At 49.3% G+C, this 19,958-nt stretch overlaps 2 protein-coding genes across 2 annotated transcripts; both read right to left on the reverse strand.

The window, feature by feature from the left end:
- Positions 1–27: 27 nt before the first annotated feature.
- LOC136195333 (uncharacterized) lies at positions 28–18,795 on the reverse strand. The gene is made up of 51 exons (XM_065984646.1): positions 18,679–18,795; positions 17,605–18,237; positions 17,318–17,551; positions 17,131–17,266; positions 16,945–17,079; positions 16,741–16,885; positions 16,464–16,680; positions 16,218–16,402; positions 16,121–16,161; positions 15,874–16,068; positions 15,655–15,823; positions 15,313–15,600; positions 15,067–15,261; positions 14,942–15,013; positions 14,124–14,891; positions 13,895–14,073; positions 13,656–13,829; positions 13,477–13,600; positions 13,289–13,421; positions 11,655–13,171; positions 11,482–11,597; positions 11,045–11,425; positions 10,682–10,985; positions 10,345–10,629; positions 8,365–10,290; positions 8,113–8,303; positions 7,923–8,063; positions 7,648–7,861; positions 7,410–7,579; positions 7,208–7,352; positions 6,962–7,156; positions 6,457–6,900; positions 6,076–6,389; positions 5,675–6,026; positions 5,456–5,617; positions 4,512–5,402; positions 4,042–4,459; positions 3,759–3,988; positions 3,466–3,704; positions 3,205–3,407; positions 2,944–3,158; positions 2,741–2,884; positions 2,313–2,654; positions 2,208–2,255; positions 2,005–2,148; positions 1,691–1,951; positions 1,519–1,640; positions 782–1,460; positions 586–731; positions 299–532; positions 28–246 (listed from the first exon to the last, which is right to left on the reverse strand). Exons 1-51 carry the CDS (start codon positions 18,740–18,742, stop codon positions 186–188), a joined length of 15,321 nt encoding a protein of 5,106 aa, XP_065840718.1. The 5' UTR covers positions 18,743–18,795; the 3' UTR covers positions 28–185.
- A 153-nt stretch (positions 18,796–18,948) lies between these two features.
- Positions 18,949–19,918, reverse strand: LOC136195335 (cullin-4A-like). Its single transcript, XM_065984649.1, has 5 exons — positions 19,750–19,918; positions 19,600–19,698; positions 19,489–19,542; positions 19,109–19,207; positions 18,949–19,056 (listed from the first exon to the last, which is right to left on the reverse strand). The coding sequence occupies exons 1-5, from the start codon at positions 19,906–19,908 to the stop codon at positions 18,955–18,957; spliced, it is 513 nt and encodes a 170-aa protein (XP_065840721.1). The 5' UTR covers positions 19,909–19,918; the 3' UTR covers positions 18,949–18,954.
- Between the last annotated feature and the right edge of the window lie 40 nt (positions 19,919–19,958).

Genomic DNA, 19,958 nt, shown 5'->3' on the forward strand with positions numbered 1-19,958 from the left:
GCAAGTTTAGGCGACGAAAGACAAAGGTTAGCGTACAGTACTTCTCTCCACTACCTCGTTGCTACGAGAGACGATTACGATATGATAAATAACGAAGTCATGGGCTCTACCACGTGCTTCTCGCTCAGCCGCAAAACAACGAACACATAAGATTATAATATACGGTTGTCTGAAATGCCTTGGTACTAGTACTTCCAAGGATCTCCGCTTTTGAAAACGCGAACAGACCCACTCTTACTTGACACCCTAAGTACCGCACATGTAGAACAAATTTTTAGTGACAAGAATGCCCTCTTACGATTCCTTTGGCGTAACGTTAATCCTTTTCACTCCAGAAGACGAGGACGTTGTACTGACTCGTTTCGGTCTCATTTTCCTTGGCGACGTTTCCGGCTTCTCAACAGGAGACACTGCATTTCTACTAGATGGCATGGGATGCTCGCTTTTCAGAAGAGGAGTGGGTGACACTCCAACTGGAGTCAAACGATCTGGTGAATTTTGATCCAAATCGGCACCAAGCGAAGCAACAGACCTAATAAATAACAATATAGAAGCACTAGACAGTGGATGATGACAAAATCTCACGTTTGAGTCATAGGCGATTTGAATGTGTCAATTTCTTCTCGGTAATCAAACGTTTGGTAATCGTTTTCAACAACATTCATTTCGTTCTCGACGACATGCATTTCCATGTCCACGTTAGGCGAGTCTCGGTTTCCTCTCAGGGCAACCTACGTAGACAGCAATCAAAAAATCAAAATATATATAAAAAATACCATACCTTCTCTTGCGGCGACACACTTCTTGCCCACCTGTTGTCGGCAACCTTCTTTCGTTTGGCGTCAAATCTTGAATAGGCGATAAACAGAATAACCCCAATGATGATCAAGAGAGCTGATCCGCCAGCGGCGATGCCGGCAATCAGTCCGACATTGACCGACGACTTCGTCCGGTCAGTGTCCTTTGTGAACGTCGACGAAAGCGCAGCGAGACGAACTCCTTTAAAATTCATTTCAAATCTTCCAGACTCAACGGCATCTTCAAGCCGATGCACGGCGTCGGAGAGCGACAAGGTACTAGGCGGATCGTACGGAGTCGAGTCTAGTATCGCTGCCATGCAGACGATGCTTCCCTGACGCGCGTCAAGATCTACGACCCGAGAGGCGTGGACGTTGGCCGCGGCGGCTATTTCCGTCTGCAAGGCGCTCAAAAATGCGTCGAGACCGTATTTCAGTACGGTTGATTTGAAGTCGCCTTGCAAAACGAAACTGATCGACGTCGAATCGAGCGAGTCGACGTCGGGAGCGACGACAGCGAATTCGTTTGTTTTCAGAATGTAACCACCGGGTTCGATATTCAGTTGAAGTTGAACTGCATCAAGAGGACTGTCGATTCGAAGACCGGTGAAGTGCGCATAGCCCGAAGCGAATGATGCGGATGTTTGGCCTTCGAGGACAGCACTATGAAACAGACAGATCTATACTTACTGTACTAAAGTTTGAAGCTATTGATACGCACCTGGCACTAGACGATTTTGCAATAGAAACGTTGCACGTCCAAGGAACTGTCAAGCCCAAGTTTTCAACAGCATCGCCGTTGCTATCTTGAACCGTAACGACAATGTACACCAGATGACTCGACTTAATTAATACAGATGAAATATAAAGTTTAACACAAAAAGATAACATACCTTTCCCTCGGGCTGATTCATGAATTTCGCTCCAGCTGGTATCTGGAATTTTAGAACGGAGAAATTTGCGGCGGGAGGTGCAACCACGGAACCAAGTGTGGGCACAGCAGACTGGTCAAACACGCTCTGCCCGTCGCTGAGAGTCAGGTTATCCAAGCCTGGTGGGACGACGGGGGCTGACGGAAGTGCAGGGACCTCAGCTGGAGCGACTGAAAACGAGACCACGGATGCGTTGCCAAAATCAATCAACCCAGATTGCACCTAGCAGATCACGAAAATAGAAGGCATCTTTGAAAGAGCCGTCGAATTGGTACCTGATTAACCAAATCATTAGCAATTGAGTTTATGTTCGAAACCACTGCTGCCACGTCTTGCCAATCAGACAAACTTTGCTGATACTGCGAAGAGGCCGAAAGAAAATCCGACGCAATGTCGTCGACAGGAGGAGCGTCATCAGGCTATCAAGAACAACAAAACTTCTCATTAGCAACTAACCTCAAGAAGCGCGATTTCTTACCTGAAAGAAACCGGTAGGCAAGACGACGGGCACGACCGTATCATTATCCTTAGAAAACAAAACAGAATAAAAATTTCAAGTACTTCTAAACCCTGCAGCGTTTACGGCGCTGTCGTCGTCGTCATCAACCAGCCCTTGGCCGCCGTCGCTATCGATCTGTTCTGTAATGTTTGGGGCTTTCTCCTGGGTAATATTTTGAACAGGTTCGCTGCCAATTTCAAATGTGACGTCATATGTTTGCTGGACGGCTCGCTTTCTGCGCACTGGAGTATCCTCGGCGATTACGTCGACAACGCGGATCATGCTCAGTGGTATCTTCAATACGAAGGCGAGATTTTGAACCAGGCTACTCGGGTCAAAGAAGTCGTCGAGGCTGACGGCTAATTCGAAAGAGACTTGGACGACGGGAGGAAGTATCACGTCAACAGGTTTGTCTCCTTTGACAATCTAAAGGAAACCGAATTGATAGATCGCTACTACTGTGACGGGCAAATATAAACGTGCGACGCCACTGCCGTTTCGCGTCTCCATACCAAGTGCAGCACTTGAGTGCTTCTGTCAAAGACATTAGCGCCACTATGACTGGAAGCGAGTTTGGGAACAAATTGGGATTTCTCGGCACTTGTGAGAGCCTTGCCTTGCACGGCAAAATTCTCTGGCTCTAAAAAGATTCCGTCCTGCATAGACACACAAATATGAGTCTACGGAATCAAGTGAATAACTCAGCTGCCAGTACCTTGTACACGTCTTTGCGCTGAGGATTTTTGTACCAGATGGACAGCTTGATGCCTTCTCCGGGATGATCCGACGTCCCCCCGATGGTGTTCAGCAGATGAAAGCGGAAATGGCCTGGATTGGAGCCCGTAAACCACAGGTGATACTCCGTTCCCAGGGCGACGATCGTGTAGAAAGTCGATAATCGTTTCAAACACGTGTAGTAAGTGCACCAACCTGAACATACGATAGAGCACAAAGGGGACAATGTAGATAAACGCACCGTGATCCATCGGTCCGTTGAGCAAATCTGTATAGGGTCCGGTGCCAAGATCTCCTCCGTGCAATGCTATGGGCGAGATTCGTCTCGTTTCCGAGTCGGCGTCCATGCTCTCGACAATCAGCATCTGATGATTGATCTCTGAGCATCGATACGCATTCCAATCCGCTTCGAACTTGCACCCTCCTATAGGATTAGCAAAGTTTCTAAATAAGAATCTCGTTCAACCACCGTTTTTCAGAAAGATATCGCTGTCTATCACACCCATTCTCTCCCCGAGCAATGCCTCTACTCTGGACGACGTCGCTCGCCTTGAGACGAGTTGTCGGATCGCCTTCGTCGTAAAGCATCGTTTCGGGGAGCCGATCAATGTAGTTGGCAAAGCGAAGTTCCGCCTGAGGAACAATGGATCCTCGTTTACCTCCAGCGGTTGTAACCAGCGTTCCGTCGAGGTCGTGCACAATAGAATGCTTTGGGCCGTCGCAATCCATGTCCACGCAATCCTAGACAAAAAAAGATAACACGCGTCCATATTAGGCGTAATATGACCGTCTCACTTCCTGAACGATCCACGCCGGATCGGGAGGATACATGTGTGCAAGTCGACTGCTAAGGACGTTGATCAGATTGGTCAATCGGAAATAATTCGGATGCATGGCGTCCGGCGACAGTTTGTTGTTTCCGATAGCGAACGCTTTTTTGCCGCACATGTTGGATTCGCTGACGAAATTCGCGAAGGTCGTGTCCGTGAAATTGACCTGACCTCGAATAGCAGGATAACTTTTCGCTGTGCAAAAAAACGGCAAATATAAAATGCACCGCTGTGTTCAAAGTACTTACGTCTATGCCACGGTACTGTGCCGTCCATCTTCCCTCTCTTTTTCGAAAACGTCGACATCATTATGCCCAATTTGGCGGCGTCTGGTGTCGAGCAGATGCTTGGACAGTGATTAGGCACCTGATCCATACACGGCTCCGCGTCCGTCGTTCCCACTATGAAACTTCCATCGACTCTGACGCTTTTTCTCTCGAAGAAATGCTGCACCGGATCTGGCCCAAAAATGTTTAAGCAAAGTCCGGTGTGACCAACGGCTACCGCCAACTCGCGGAAAGCGAGAGAGCTAGCCGTCCAGGCAAATACACCGTATTCCCACTGTCGAGCGGCAGTGAAGCCTCCCGCTCCGGTGCACGGCTCGCTCAAGCCCATGACGACCAATCCTTTCATTCCGGTATGAGCAGAATTACCCCAAAACAAAGCCTAGACCATAAAAATATTCGCGTATACGAAACTTTTCCTTTACGTCGTGTACCTGACTGGCGTTAGGAGCAGCGCCGTCAACGCACGGTTCACCGGGATATATAAACCCGATTCTCTGATAGGCAGCAGCGACGTTGTCTCGTATGATGTTTCCTGTTCCACTTATTTCAAAGGTCGCTGGGAAATCAACGGCGTGGTTATCAGCGGGACGAGCCACCTGAATGCTCAACGTCATCACGCCCAAATTTCCCGTTACTTTGCTGTCATCCGCTCGAAGTTGGAAGGTAGGGCCAATCGATTGGTACACAACGTTATCGGAGAATTCAATTCCGTTCGTATTCAGCGCTCCAAACCCGGTATTGAATCCCGTGTGTATAGAGCTATGTCGTACGTACGAGCCGCCCATTTCCGATACGCCGTTGAGAAAAACGACAACGTATCGGGGATCCCGGTTGCTCGTGAACCCGCCTTGGCCGCAGTTCGAAAATTCGACGCCGTCAATGTAGGCTTTTCCGTATTGACGTAGCCGACCTTGAGGCAGAGCGCCGATGATTACTCGACAGCCAAAGCCGTGAACGGATATTGATGATTTATCGTCCTCGGCGCCGACGACGCGAACATTGCGAGAGAGGAGTCCAACTTCGGCGGCTAGTTTCTTGCTTTGCCAGCGCGAATGAGCGCTCGAGGCGTCGGCACCGCTCAGAAACGTCTCGACGTGGTGATCGAATTGAAGGGGTTTCGTCAGAGTGACTACGGCATCGACGACCGATTGAACGGTCACGATTTCCGTCTGCTCCGGATCGTACGTCGTCGACGTTACGACGAGCTGCTCGCCCGGTTTCCAATCGGGAGACGCGTCCAAGTGCAGATTGGTGCTTCCGACCGTTGCAGTACGCTCGAGGTGCGTCCAATCAACGGTCCTCTGCGATCCGCGAAGAAACAGCTAAACGAGAAGAAAATATTCACTGAAAAGGCTAGCGATTCTAGTAAACGTGCCTCTCCGAATACGCCAATGGCTTTGGATCCAACGTTGAGATTGCGACCGTAACGAATTTCCTCTGTGTTTCTGTCGCCTTGCAGATTAATTGTCGCGCGGTGACTGAACGCGTTTTCTTTGTCTCCAACGTAAAATCTAGCGTTCGCTCCGAGAAGCAAAATCTAGCCAGAGAACAGATATAGGACGACGATGGCGGACTGCAAGACGCCTCTCCTTACCCAGGTTGCATTGATGACGACGTCGCGTTGATCTTCGACTTGAAGTTTTCCAAGAATTTCAAGCTTGCTGACATTGACTTCCGGCACGTCCAAGTACATTTTCCATTTTTTCTCAATTACTACGTCGCCGCCGCTACTGGGCACCGCATTATTCGGCCAATGAGATGGATTACTCCATCGACGCCACGTCGATTCGTATTCTTCCTCTCCCCCAACGTCAGGCACAGGACATCCGGACACAGGACACGGCTCTTTGGAAAAGCTGTAGATTAGGTCAGATAGAGGTTGACTTTTCCCTTTGCCAGAAAGAATATACTCGACGGCCATAGTCTTGTTATCAAAATGCCATGATCTGGAAAGAGATTTCGTCTAGCAATTTTTTTCAACCGTTGCATACTTACGTATGATTGTCGGAGAAACGCAATGTTCTGCCTATGTCTTTACGATTGTTTCCAACCTTGAAGTGATCAGGCTCCGTATCATACACCGCTTCAAGAATGACGGCGTCGCGCGGCTGGACGTTGTACATTCCGGCGTTGAAGCTCGTTGCGTCCGTGTCCAGATGCGACGGCAAGTCGTACGTCAGATTGTGACGATTTTGGCTCGGCAACGTCACCATGTACCCATCCATGTGAGTGAGACGATAATGCCGCCAGGGAATTAGCGAAGATCCGTGCTCGTTTTGAAAGAGCACGTCTCTTCCTCTGAACGTTGCCTAGAAAACATTGGTTAGCGAGCAGCCTGCAAACCCGACTACCTAAAATCTCCTTTTAGCGACTCACCAGCGGTTCCACTCTGTTCCAGGCAAGACGGAGAAGATCAACGTCCGATGTACACACAGACCCGGGTACTGCTTGATTCATGCTGAATTCCGGTCGTTGAGTGCACGATTTGTTTGGAAGTAGACCGCTGGTCGGAGTGACCCAGTTGCCTTTAGTGCCTGACAAAGTGCCGTCCAAGTCGCGGAAAAGGACTTCGTGCTCCCATTGAAATCCAGCCTTGTGATAACTGGAGTTGTCCAAGAACGTGATGTTCTCGAACCAGTACTGATATCCTCCTTGACGAACTTTGCAGTGGGAGCACGCTCTCAAGCAATTTTGCTCGTTGGAGTCAAATCGAGCGAACGTGACGTTGGATACGACGAGCAAGCGTTGATTCGGCGTGCGAATTCCGGTCGTCTGAGGGCGACCCTGATTCGCAATAGTATGCGAAATTATTAGAGTATCCTATATTAATTCCAGACTCGATTCCACACGGGAAAACAAGACATTCCACGGTGAACTGTACCTTTATAATTGGACCTCCCCACGTGCCGTAGGCTTCTTGTATTTCAATTCCGCTGTCTCGGTTGTCGGCGACTTTGAATCCGACGATTTTAACGTGACCGATCACAGAAAACTCGAGACCGTGAATTCCATTAGAGTAGGTAACGAGGTTCTCAAATACGGCATCAACGTCCTTTCCTCCGCCACAGCCAAACTCCTAAAAAAGCAAGGATTCGGTTACAGTCTCTAAATTGGAGTTTCTCCGTACTTTCGGCGTGTAAGTTTCCCAAATACGAAGTCCAAATTCCGCATTGGTGTGAGCAACGTTATCCCTAAAGACGCCAAAGGGAGTCTTATTGGGACAAATGCTGTTCGTTGCAGAAGGACCAACGGGATGAGGATCGAGGTCATACCTAAAAGAGTCGCAGAGTCATTTGACCAAGGAACTGAAGCTCCTTTTCTAAGTTTACCAAAATCCGTAGGCTCTCGACCCGGCAGCGGCATTTCCTATAAACGTATTATTCGGATTGGTAATCCAAAACGTAGCAGGAAGCTGGTCGGTATTCAGAAGGCTCGAAGAACCCTTCGTCACCAAACCGAGATTTCTTATGTAGTGATTTCCCGTTTCAATGCCGTCCTCCTAAAGAAAAACATACATTTACCGTTCAGTACTACTACTGTACTGCGCCCATTGCTGACGAGACGTACAATAAAAAATGTGTGCCCTTTGATGTTGTAAGCGACGTTTCCTTCGAAAAGCATTTCGTGTACGCCGTGCGCTGTAATTGCGCGATTGTTTGAATGGTGAATGGCGCAGTGACGAACGTACGACCCGTTCATCACGTCGCTCAGATGAAAGTGAACAGCGTATCGACCCAGCCGAAACGCTTGACCTCCTTGGCGAATTTCCACGTTCTCGAGCCTTCAGAAAAAAAAACCGATAAATTCTCGCCTGTTTTACAGCATCGTGGCTATTTTCGTACCTGATCGGAGTAGGGTCACTTCCGGCACGATGAATCATGATCTGCGATCCGTACTGATCTGCTCCCAACTCGTCGAGGCTGTCTCCCTCATAAAGAGAGCCTTGAACTATTACGTTGTGAGACAGCAGTCCAACCTCGGCTCTAAAGTCAAAAGCTCAAACCAGAAAATAGAATAGAAAACTATAATTACCGGATGTCAATGAATTGGCCATCTTCCAACACATCAGTGATTCCATAGTGCGTAAAGTTAACGGGAACGTAAAGATGCAAGGTCTTTCCACCGTCAGACACACTCTCAATTGTAGCCGTCTCAGTTTCGTTTCCGTCCTTGGAAGTCGAAGCGATGACAATCACATTTCCCTTTTCCCAATCAACGGCATCCTATAAAAGAAGAAATACGTCTCAAAACACCTAAACTCTTTCTCGGGCGAGGCTTCTTTACTATTAAATAAAGAGAAGACGTATTCTTCTGCACCGTCTGCGCCAAGCGAGTCCAAGTGATGTTAGTCGGTCGACCGTGAAGTTCGAGAAAGCCCCTGCGAAGGCCAAGAACTTTGGCGCCGTAAATCGGTATCTCGGGATCGCGAATATTGCCGTGGAGAGTGATTACAGCACGATGCATAAACGGCTCTTCCTCCGTCCCAATCTGCAGTCCTCCGCCGTTGATGAAAATGTACTTGGCGTTCAAAAACAAGTCGGTCGAATCGTCAAATATCAGCTGCCCTTGCACGACAATAAGATTCAAAATTCCCGCCGGCGACGTGTCCAAGAGCACGGTCTGTCCTTCGGGTATGTGCACCGATTCGCCGTCGCCGGGAGGATCGTTGCCGCCCCAAGTAAAACGACTCGACCACCGATCGACGTACTCGTACGCCGACGCGAGCGTTTCGTTCGCGGTTAGCAGGCTGACGGCCGCTCCCTTTCCGCCAACGACGACAACGACGTTCGTCTTGACCGTTCCTTGATGAGCTCCACTACGACAGGTGATCAGCGAATCGTTGCTGGATTTTATATCGCAAGGAACCCCGTCGATAGAAACCTGTAGTCCTTCTGTGATATTAGCAAGTCCGCTTCCAGTTACGGAGACTGTAGTACCGCCGCCGGTGCCGCCTCTTCTCGGCGACACGCTCGATATAATCGGCGTTGCGGCGGCACTGTACGTCAGCGGACTAGCGCCGACGGCGTCTAATTTTCCGGACGGTCCGGTAACATGCACCGCGACGTCGCACGACTTGTCGGTCAAATCAGATGGCGACATCGCCGCCGATTCGCCGTCGGCCGGCGGAACGGTACACACAATCGCGTCGTAGGAAGACGACTGCACGTAGCAGGTTCGTCCGCATATCGAAACTCCGAAAGTGACGCCGTAGTCGATGCCGCCGAGTGCCGTTCGATTGCCCATGACGTCTAATGTCAGCGGCGCGACGCTCGCGTCGACGGCGGAAAACTGGTTGAGAGGCGAATCGCTCGACTGAGAGCCAACGTCGTCGACAAAACCGACGCCGGTTAATGTTAAATTAACGCCGCCGCCGAGGCTGAACGTGACCGGAGATGCACTCGCTAGATTCAGTCTGTAGGCTACGTCGCGCGTCGCTGAAAATCCGGATTCTAGATTGTTGACGAGAAGTCGATACGTCAGGCCAGCCACCCTCTGTTTGATCTCACATTGAATGGCATTGTCGGAGGCAGTGATAATCGGGCATAGCTGAGCTGTAGGAAGAGCATCGAGCACCGTTTGAGCTCCACTCTGACGAATGACATAAACCGACGCATTCGAACCGAAATTCACGCCGGTTACGTCTATGATATCTCCTGCAGCAACGCCCGCCGAATCTATTCCGGTTACATTGAATATCTGTGGCGTCTTGCTTGTTTCAAAAGTGAAGTTGAGGCTCGACTCAGCCGGTGTTCCTTGCACAATCACGTTAATGGGAGCTACTGTATCGCCGCCGCTATGACTGTGAGTTATACACGTTATCTCTGTGAATGATGAAGATAGAATTTGGCATTTTGTCTGGCCCATCGTAACGTCCATCTCTTCGCTGTTGTAAGAGAAGCCGACGCCTGTTATAGTGACTATAGTGCCGCCGGCAAGACTCCCTCCCGTCGGGGAAACGCTACTGGCTTTCGCTTGCACGGTGAAGTGATAACCGTCCACATTCGAGGCTCGTCCTTCAGGCTTGCTGGACACCCCTAAGCCTTTTCTACCGGCGGCTTGATGGGGAACTGCGCAGGAAATAAGCTGATATCCGTCGGCTGACGTTACATTGACATTTTCACATAAAGAGTTTCCAACTACGACCTCCACGTTTGAACCAAATCGAGTCCCATTTATCGTGAGTGTCGTTCCGGGAGGACCCATCCACGGCTATAAAAGAAAGGCGCGTTGAAGCGGAGAAACAGCATCAGTCTGCCTGCTTACCCAAATCCTCTCGACTTGAGGTGTTTTGGAGAGATCGAAGGCAAACGAGCAGTAAGGCGATGTGCAGACAGCATTGGTGAACTCGTGCAGAGGAATGTAGTCTTCGGCTTGAACGTTGATAGCAATTTTCATGCCCAGATCGCAGTGCCCAGCTATGCTGCACACAAAATAGTATCGACCGGGAGCGAGACCCGAGATCGTGACCGATTCTCCAACAGTTCCCCTAGACCATTCTTTCAAGGGGGACCCAGACATATCGCAAGCATCGTATTTGTCCTTAGTCACCTATAAAAAAGCGCGAGTTAGGTTCAACAGGTCTCGTGTGTGTTCTGTTTACTTGATGGAGTGAGTGAAACGCATCCCAGGTGAATATCACGCTGTCGCCTTCAACTACAGTCAGGTCTTCGTATTGCTGGATGCGCCAGTCAATAAGCCACTGGTTCTGGTCTGTTAGTCGAACGGATGCTTCTCTTCCGCCGCTGTGAATTGAACCCTGCTCTTCCACTTTTACTGTTATTTTCATGCCTCTTTCACAGTGCCTGCCTGACCCCACGGCGCAGGCGAAATAGTGAATGCCAGGCTTTAGATCTGTAATAGCCACGTCTCCCTTTCTTGTTGGCTCGGAATAGCTGGCCACAATTCTAAAGCGAAAGACAGATATACTCGTCTTTTTATCTTTTTCTTTGCGTAGAATGCAAACCTTCCCAAAGCGTAGTCTTGAGAAGTTACAGCACAGTCTCTGAGCGCTTGCTCTGACACTACTTCAATGACGTCGTGGACGGTATTAGGAGAATCCCATCTGAAGTGAATTCCCGTGCCGTACGGCACAGAGATAGACGGGTACACTTGTCCTAGAGTCCAATCAATTATACTCTCGCTGCCGACGAAGACTTTTAGCTTGAATCCGTCATAGCAGTCTCCTCCTACTGAGCTAACGAAGTAGTGCACTCTTCCTTCCTCAAGATCGGCGACGGTAGCAGTGCCGTCGGACTGAGGCCAGCCCCACTGTACGGGATCATCGTCATCTCTCAATAAACAAGAGGCAAACGCTTTCTCGTTTACTTGTACCAAATCATGGAAACTAGAAAAACAAGCCGCTGAACTGTGGATAAATGGACTACTATGTAACACACTTACCCAACCCACGAGAATTGGAGCCTATCCCCTCTCTGCACGTGGATCCTTCCGGCAGCATCTTGGGACCAAGTAATGTTCACATCCGTATAGCTATCTGGAAAGGGTGGATATTCAACCTAGAAGAGTATTCACTATAGCTTAGTACTAATCCAGCACGCACCAGTTGATCTTACATTAGGAATAACTCCCTTGCCTCTGTAGTCGCCTGTTTTTGCTTGAATAGTCAAAGGCTGGTGACTGCTATTTCCGTAGAAAAAATGCTTCGCCGCCTTTTCTTCCGTCAATGGCATATCGTCAACACCGCGAGATTCGTACACAGACATTTCGTCCAAATCGCCAATAAACCAAGAGGAATTTTCATGATAGTTTTCCTGACCGCCAAGATATATATAACGGCCACCAGAAAAGTCAAGATCAGCGGTCGTCTCTCTTGACACAGCGATCTTTCCGTTGATAAACAAAGACTGAACACCGGTAGAAGAATTTTGGTTTTTCACCCAGCTCACGCCAACGTAGTTCCATACTGAAGCAGACAACGGGCCGGCTCGAAGAACAGACCAATCTCCAGCAGGCACGTCGCTGTCACTGTCCGGCAGAACATTATAAACTCCGGAACAGGCGTTGCACGAATCATCTCCTTGACACAGCGGCTGCACGTCGGAAGTATTGCCGAGCCAAAATTCAACGTAGCCACACGCATTGATCCACACGAAAAATCCTTTAGTGGTTACATTGCCACCTCCTTCGTGAGACCCGAAGAGGAACTGACGGCCAGAATCAAGTCGGCTTGGCTTCGCCCATATTTCGACTGCGAACCGATTTTCCCGAGAAACGTTTACAAATACAGAAGCGTATGATCTGCTAAAGCGAGTTGCTATGGAATTACTAAACGACTCGTGACCGAGTCCAATGTTGAGACGCTGGCTTTGTGCCCAATTGAATGTCAAATTAACGGAATTGCATTGCGCTCTGAGAGCATCGTATCCGTGGTCGAGCGCCGCCTCGGTAATGCAGACGAGATTCCCGTTGCGGAGAGCCTGAATGGCACATGGAGTGTTTCCGATGTGCACGATATTTCCTTCGGCTGCTGCCGAATGAAAACCGACGCCAGGAATTGTGAGTTTCGTTCCGCCTGCGAGGGATCCACTCGAAATGCTGACCGGTCCCGTTATAGCGGCTTTGTACTCTACGCTCGCCGCGTCCTCGTTTCCAAATGCCCAACCTCTGCTAGCAACGTGAAGTGCAACGCGATACTTGCCTGGCTCGTGTTGCGGCAGCGTACAGTTAATGATCGTGTCCCAGTCGACGTCAGAACTGCTGAAAAATTCATCAGATACGTTCGAAGCAAGTCGAGCGTTGCTCGACGCTAGGCAAGCCTTGCCACCAATAGTAAGCGTATTGGTGTTGTCTCCTGCAAAAAGTCCCGCAAAACCGCTGCCAATGACGCTCGCCGACAGTTCGCGACGGGCATCAGAGGGATTCACTTTGACAATGACAGGCGTGTGGAGTGTCGAGTAAGTGTAGCATATCGTCGTCGAGCAATTGGCCGGTAGAGAATTCCCTGCTCTATGATCATCTTGAGATTTGTTGACTGCAGAAAGTTGATGTGAAGCCGGAATGCCATTAACCAGCACAGCAACGTTCACTGTCTTGGAGACATATGGCTTTACTTCAACGGTTCCGCGGAATCCTGGAGGAGAAAGGATACGCAGTTACATTGCATTACAAACGCTATTATTCTGAAGATAGCTTGTGCATTAGCTTGGGGATCACACAGATCTAATCTACTGAGGCCCCCCATCTTTACCTATGTGAGCAAGTCCTGCTGAAATGTAGTGATACAGTCCTGGCTTGGTGAAGGCGTGTACAAATGAGCCGCGAACGCTTTCTTTTGATTTGAAACCTGTGCCATCGTAGGTCTCGGCCTTGCCATCAGCTACCTAATTACGCGTCCAAGTCAGCTTAAGCCGATAGAAAAGAAGAGGCACGCCATACCTGAACAACACTTCGCAGAGTGGTAAAAGCACTTCCTGTCCACGTCCACTTCACCGAGTCGCCAACGTGTACCACTAAATGACTGGGTTGCCATTGATACCCACGTCCATACTCCAGATGCCTCCTAGGCAAGTGAAGTCAATCAGATCTCAAATCTTATAAAAATCAGCGTTATATACCCCGAATTGTCTACATGATGGGTCCTAGATGATGATCCAGTTACGCACTGAATCAGCGAGGGCGTAGTGCTTTCAATATCACAGGGATCATCTCCTAGCAAGACTTGAACAGATTTATTTTCTGTTGAAAAGCCACCACCGGATATCCTCAGTCTCTGACCGCCAAAAATTGACCTAGCAATCAATGGTGGATTCAGTTAGGATAAATGAACGTCTTTCTGAAGAGTCACTCTGCTTACCCAAAGTGATGCGTCATGCCATCAATAAAAAGTTCGTACTGATAATCAACGTCTCCAACAGCGTCGCCCAGTCCCGTCACAAAGACGGAGACTCTTGCACTGCCATCGCTATGAGGATTCGTTGTGCATTCGATTGAGTCGGCTGAGGCGACGAGAACGTCGCAAAACGACGAACCGATCTAATGCAAACGGTCTCAACAGAGGATTTCATACGTCAGATTTCTCCTACTTTGACTCTTATCTGAGATATATCTGACGGAAAGCCGGTTCCGTTCAACACAACGCGTGTACCCCCACCAGCGCTTCCACTTTCCGGCTCGATACTGTGCAACTGCGGAGTCAAAGCGACCGAATAGGTAAAGCTGGAAAACTCGGCGCGTCCGCCGCCTTCCACTTCAACGACGACCGTCGCAGCACCACTGCTATTCGACGCCGGAACAATGCACCGGATCACAGCGAACGAACAGTCTACGACTTTGCATTCATTTTCGCCCACGTAGACGCGCATAGTCGTCGTGTCGTTGTCGTTGTTGCAGTCAGCGAAACCGGTTCCATTTATAACGATTTCAACTCCGCCGCCCAAACTACCGGAACTTGGATTTACTGCCTCGACGTTGATGGTATAGTTGAAGAATAATCCTGTCGTGTCGGCCGTGCCCAAGGTCAGAATGCGAAACGAGACGGGGTGCAGCCCCGAAACGTAGTCGCCAATCTGGCACGTCACCGTAGTTTCATTCGCAGAAAGAACGTCGCAAGGCAACTCGCCGACTTTGATTTCATAAGCTCCAACGTCAGAAGAAAATGCTGACCCTTGCCAGGTCAAGATGGTGCCCGCTTGACCCACGCTGGGACTAAACGTCGTAACGACTGGCTGAGCGTCGCTTGAGTAGATAAACGTGCAGCTGGTATTGTGAGAGTATCGCGTTCCGTGGTATTTGGAATACTGTTCGCCTGATCCCTTGCAGCTTGAGCGAATTCCTTTGACAGATACACGCACCTAAGAAAGGACGCTTAGCACAGGAACGCTTCCGTGGCCTCTCTTAGTACCTGTGGGGTTTTCTCGACCGTTCGCAGCATGTGGCCCGGTATGGGGTTAAAGAAAAGACCCCCAGTAAGAACCTAGTGTGTTATCGTTCAACGCAAATGAGAAGGTATCTAAGGCTACAGCAAACCTCTTCAACGTCCACCGTAACGTTGGTTCCTGTCAATTGGGAGCCGTTCACCTCTAGGGGAACCTGATCGCCAACCAGATCATTGAACGTGATGTCCCACTGTCGTCCTTGACATCCTCTGTGATCGTTCCCATCTACCATGGCCGCTTGAATGGTTATTTCCCCGACAGACGACACGTTGAAGGCAGCGAGCATCTAAAGAAAACATATCTCCGATGATATTATGTATGCAGACTTTGTATTTACCTCGGCTTCGTTGGCGTCGTGTGCTATGGGCCACGACCAGTTTCCGAATACGTTCACTCGGAACGATCCGTCGAGCGCTTCGGTGGCGGCTCTAAATCGTGACGCAGTTGCTGTCATTCCGGCGACGTCGCTCGTCACGGTTGCGCCGATCAGCGTGAATTCGTCAAAGCAGTTCGTTGGCACGTACTCCAAGTAGTACGTCGCCGTGGAGTTACTCGTTGCGCTTGTGACGATGACGTCTTCCAAGAGCAAACCATTCGGGTAGGCAGCCGGCCGAACTCTGACATCCTAAAACGGCGAATTACATGAAGACTCGCACGGAAATCGAATCTACCACCGTACTTGAAGTTGACTTTCACTCGTTCTTATAGAAAACTCGTCGACACGAAACGGACCGTTTCGATATTCCGGCTCAGGCGATAAGAACCCAATCTTAGTCACAATAAATGACGTCTCGGAAGGATAGCGACCCTGCAGTGCTTCCAGCAGACTGAAGCAAGAATAACTCCATCTAAAGCGAACGGCTTTTGGACAGCTACTGCATATAAGTATAAGTCCTACGTGTTATTGGCTATCAGTGGACGGTCTCCTATGTCTCGCCATTCCCCGAGGACGCTATTAGGATTAGCCGAAGGATCGTTAGTGAGAAGAACGAGCCGGCGTCCGATGTCTTGAACGTCGACAAAGAGCGTCGAATGCGTTCCCGACGGAATTTTGTAAGCCATGCAGACGCTGTCATAATTGAAAACATCATACCTTGTATAACATATTTAATGAGAGCTTCGCATGACACGAGAGAGAGTCTTACCCTTCTTCGTCTACCACAACGGAAGCATAGCCAGAAACCACCTGCAAACAAAGAAGGTAGATACGCCAAACTTTTCAAAGCTGGACCTGCTGCATACCAACAGTGATCCTCGACCGCAGTACGCGTCTCCTATTGTCTGTTGAGGAGCAGAGCCGTAGCCTTCGCTAGTCCAGCCACCAGACCCCGACTCGAATCCGTAGACGATCCTCACGTCGCCGAACTGAACGTCACGCTCAGGGTCGCTGCACACTCCGGTGAACAAACTCAACACAGCACCTCTGACTGCAGAATAGGAGAAACACATGATGACTGCCTGTGGCACGTGTTCTTTTTGGACTCTCACCATCTTCGTTAGTTGAAGGAAGGGCTATTGGATCGCTTTGGTATCCGTCCCACGTCAAGGTTAGCGTTCCGTCACCGCCGTTGTATTCCGTAATGTGAATGGCGTGGACTTCGTGAAAAAATTCCGTTTGGACAATCAGTCGCTGTTTCTCGTGTATGGAATCCTTCGTTTGAGATGATTTGTACTCGTGCGGAGTGTCGTGAACGAGGACAGCCACCTGAAAAGTTCCAGTTAGGAAGAGAGATCTGAGAGAATGCAGGCGAAGGTGCCGCTGTACCTGAGCAAAATCGCCGCCGCCGTGTTCTTTAGCAATTGCTTTCAGGTAGCACTTTTGACCTTTTTCTAAGTAGATTGGCTCGGAAATCTGGCTTGGATACTTGTCAAATTGGTCAACTGAAGTGTATCCAACGATTGAAGCAATCCTTAGCAAATATTTCAGTTGGCAACGGCAAACACTTATGCAATGATATATAAAATTCACCTTTTTGCTGCTGAGGCGTTCGTGTTGGAAGAAAACCACAGTTCCCCGAAGTCATCCGAAGCCAGAAAGAAAGTGTGAAGAGATGAATAGGAGGCCGTAAAGATAGCTTCAAGCTCAATTCCATATCTGTACCAACTAAGAAACGAAGAACGCCTATTTCACTGCTGCATATGAAAAAAAACTTACAAATTGACAGGAGATAAAAAATTTTCAAGGTTGTGATATCTGTCTGGAGAGTGAGGATATGAAGGCGAATTGCGCAACTCTGCAATGGTGACTCCGTTAAGGCCACCCCAATATTTCATTGTAACGCCTCGTGACCCTAAATGAACATGCATGAACGACGTGGGTTAGAGGAAGAGAACAGATGTACCCTCAAAGTATTCTCCATCGAACGTCCCATTCACACCCACGATGGCGTTTGACCCATTTGGAGGTCTTCCCGTCTCGCAAGTCACCGTGGAGTAACTGACGGCGAGAACTTTGCATGGAATGCCATCGACATCGACTTCGACATCTTCAATTTTGGATCCAAATCCGCTGCCCTCTATTTGTACGACTGTTCCCCCTTCAGCCGACCCAACAGCAGGATAAACGCTCTGCACATCTGGAGAGAAATATCAATCCCGAAATTTCAAATTCGAATTCAGATATACAAACCTGGATGAATCTCGATCATGTAGAGATCGCCCGACGGAGCGACGTGCAACGCTTTCGAGTGATTCCACGACCGACCGTACTCACGGACGTCGACGGAAATGTTGAAAAATCCGACGGATCCGTCGAAGAGGGCAAACTCGAGAATATAGTGACGCCAGTCCCGATACGGCAACGCCGTGTTCGGCTTGTAGATCTCGCACGGCATAGACCCAATTCGAATGGAATTGACCCACTGATCGTTCCAAGCGAGAAATCGCCCCCGTATCTGTACGACGAGATAGCCGGCGGGACCCGAACGCGGCGAAACCGTCTCTATATACGGCGTAATGCCCCATTCGTGCCGAAATCTTCTATAGCTTGTTGACGTGTAAGTTTGCGACAGCGGACCGACGTAGACGCGCGTTGTCAGACGCGACGAACTCGAATCTTCTCGCGCCCCGACGTAGGGTCGCGTCCAGCAGACGATTCGCGTCGTGCTCGTGCCGCTGTTGAACCAGTCGACGTCGCACGGCGTGTCGCCGAAGAATACGACGTTCGTCGTGTCGTACGGGTCGCCGCTGAATCCCCCTCCGTAGATCGTCACCTTTGTTCCGCCGGCTAAGCTGCCACGGCGCGGCCACAACGAATTGACGTCTATATGCATACGTAAATAGAAGCCTTTTCTACAGAGGAAGACGATGCGCCCCGTGCGTAGATCGGTCGAAGGCGGCTGGGCATCACCAGGATACGGCGATATTGTTTACGTTTGCGCTTCGCCGCGCCACTGGCTTCTCCCCGAAAAAAAGTTTCGCGTTTTAGAGCTGCACTGTCTCAAGCCAAGAGCAGATGCCCAAGGCAAGCAGCAGTGTACTATTCTGGGACTAAGTCTTTTACACCGAGACCCCCAAACTTTCGATTTGGGAAAGTGTCCAGTAAACAACGTCGTTACAGCAAAGGCTGACTAGAAGAGGTGCTCATCTTCTAAAGGAAGAGACACGCGGGGGAATGAGGCAGCGAGGGGGACAATGTCTACTGCATAATAGAATGTTCCAGTCACAAAAGGGTCGAAATCTACTTCATAAAAGTCTCACGTACGTAGAGCAGCCGTAGTCGCGACGACCAGAAGAAGTAGCAAGGCTTCGATCCCCCTTCGCTGCATCGCAGTACCGTACTACGCCCAGGGAGGGATTCTGTCCGACTGATCCCACGACCTCAGCGTGGGGGGTAAATCTATATTGGTGCACAGCACGTGCCGCCCATTCCATTTCCTAGTGTCATTCTACGTCATAACCTTGGAAACGACAGAGCCGTATGGGTTATGGCGTAGAATGACGCTTGGAAATGTAATGGGCGGCACAGAAGCGATACTCGTCACATATACATTGTACATGATTTAATTAGGCTACGTAGATACTGTTGGGTATTGTAGTCGCGGTCAATCAGACTTTCGATTCGTTTCTTCAGGTCACTGGGCTGGAAAAGAAAACACGAGTTTGATCTATTCACTTCGGTCAGGTCGACTTGCCTTGACGGGAAATTTGAGTTGTTCGAAGCACTCTGTTATGAGAAGGTTATGCGAGAGCGATCGCCTTGTTTTCATAATTCGAACAATGGCAGCATCAATCTAAAGAAAATAGTTACTGACAAACAGCAACGTCTCGACTACAGTCACTCATGACTAACGATGACCTAATTTTGCATTTGTGCATGTCTAAAAAGCAGCCATTAGCTAATGATAATCGACCAAACGTCAAGTACGTAATAGATGCATTTAGTGCGTAAGTGACGTCTTGCGACTGCCTCAAACTACTCTGTACAACATTTAGACATATGATTACGTAAAATGACGGCGGTAAGGCATTTGTATACGTGTTTCTTCTACTAAGATTCCTACTGTGTGCTAACCTGATACTGTCTGTCTCGGAACACTCGCTCCGTCGTGCTGGCGTTTTCTTCGGGCTAGGGAATAGACGTACTTTTATCTCCCGTCACTATTCAAACCACCATTCCACTAACCGTCTCCTTCATCTGAATCTGATTGATCTTAATTCGAAACAATTTATGCTTAAATTCCTTATTAAAGCGAAATATGTCATCATCTTCAATCTCTTTTCCCTAACCCCCCAAAGTAGAGAAGACACAGCTAAACAGAAGAAAACTCTCTACTTTAGGATGCTTCGCCAAAACGCGTGCTTTGCCGCAGGCGAGAGACTGCAGGGTCCGTCTCGGCGTTGGTCCTCCCACGCCGGGAACGCTCGGATCTAAGCCGCCGTACAGAACGTCTGCGATGAGCTCGTGGAAGGAGTGCGGAGCTTCGCCGGTCATACGCTTCTCACTTGCGTTGCCATCATAGATAGATATCTATGTTGCCATGC

This window comes from Oscarella lobularis, chromosome 14, assembly GCF_947507565.1.
Source record: "Oscarella lobularis chromosome 14, ooOscLobu1.1, whole genome shotgun sequence".
Taxonomy (NCBI): domain Eukaryota; kingdom Metazoa; phylum Porifera; class Homoscleromorpha; order Homosclerophorida; family Oscarellidae; genus Oscarella; species Oscarella lobularis.

Excerpts from the sequence above, each read along its gene's own strand:
- LOC136195335 (XM_065984649.1), bottom strand. The coding sequence starts at position 19,908 with ATGACCGGCGAAGCTCCGCACTCCTTCCACGAGCTCATCGCAGACGTT. Across the intron at positions 19,543-19,599 it reads AGATTCAGATGAAGGAGACG|CCCGAAGAAAACGCCAGCAC; the intron begins GTTAGTGGAATG and ends TCTATTCCCTAG. Across the intron at positions 19,208-19,488 it reads TCCGAGACAGACAGTATCAG|ATTGATGCTGCCATTGTTCG; the intron begins GTTAGCACACAG and ends TATTTTCTTTAG.
- LOC136195333 (XM_065984646.1), bottom strand. The coding sequence starts at position 18,742 with ATGCAGCGAAGGGGGATCGAAGCCTTGCTACTTCTTCTGGTCGTCGCG. Across the intron at positions 16,681-16,740 it reads GCGGCGGCGATTTTGCTCAG|GTGGCTGTCCTCGTTCACGA; the intron begins GTACAGCGGCAC and ends GGAACTTTTCAG. Across the intron at positions 7,157-7,207 it reads GGGAAACTTACACGCCGAAA|GAGTTTGGCTGTGGCGGAGG; the intron begins GTACGGAGAAAC and ends TTGCTTTTTTAG.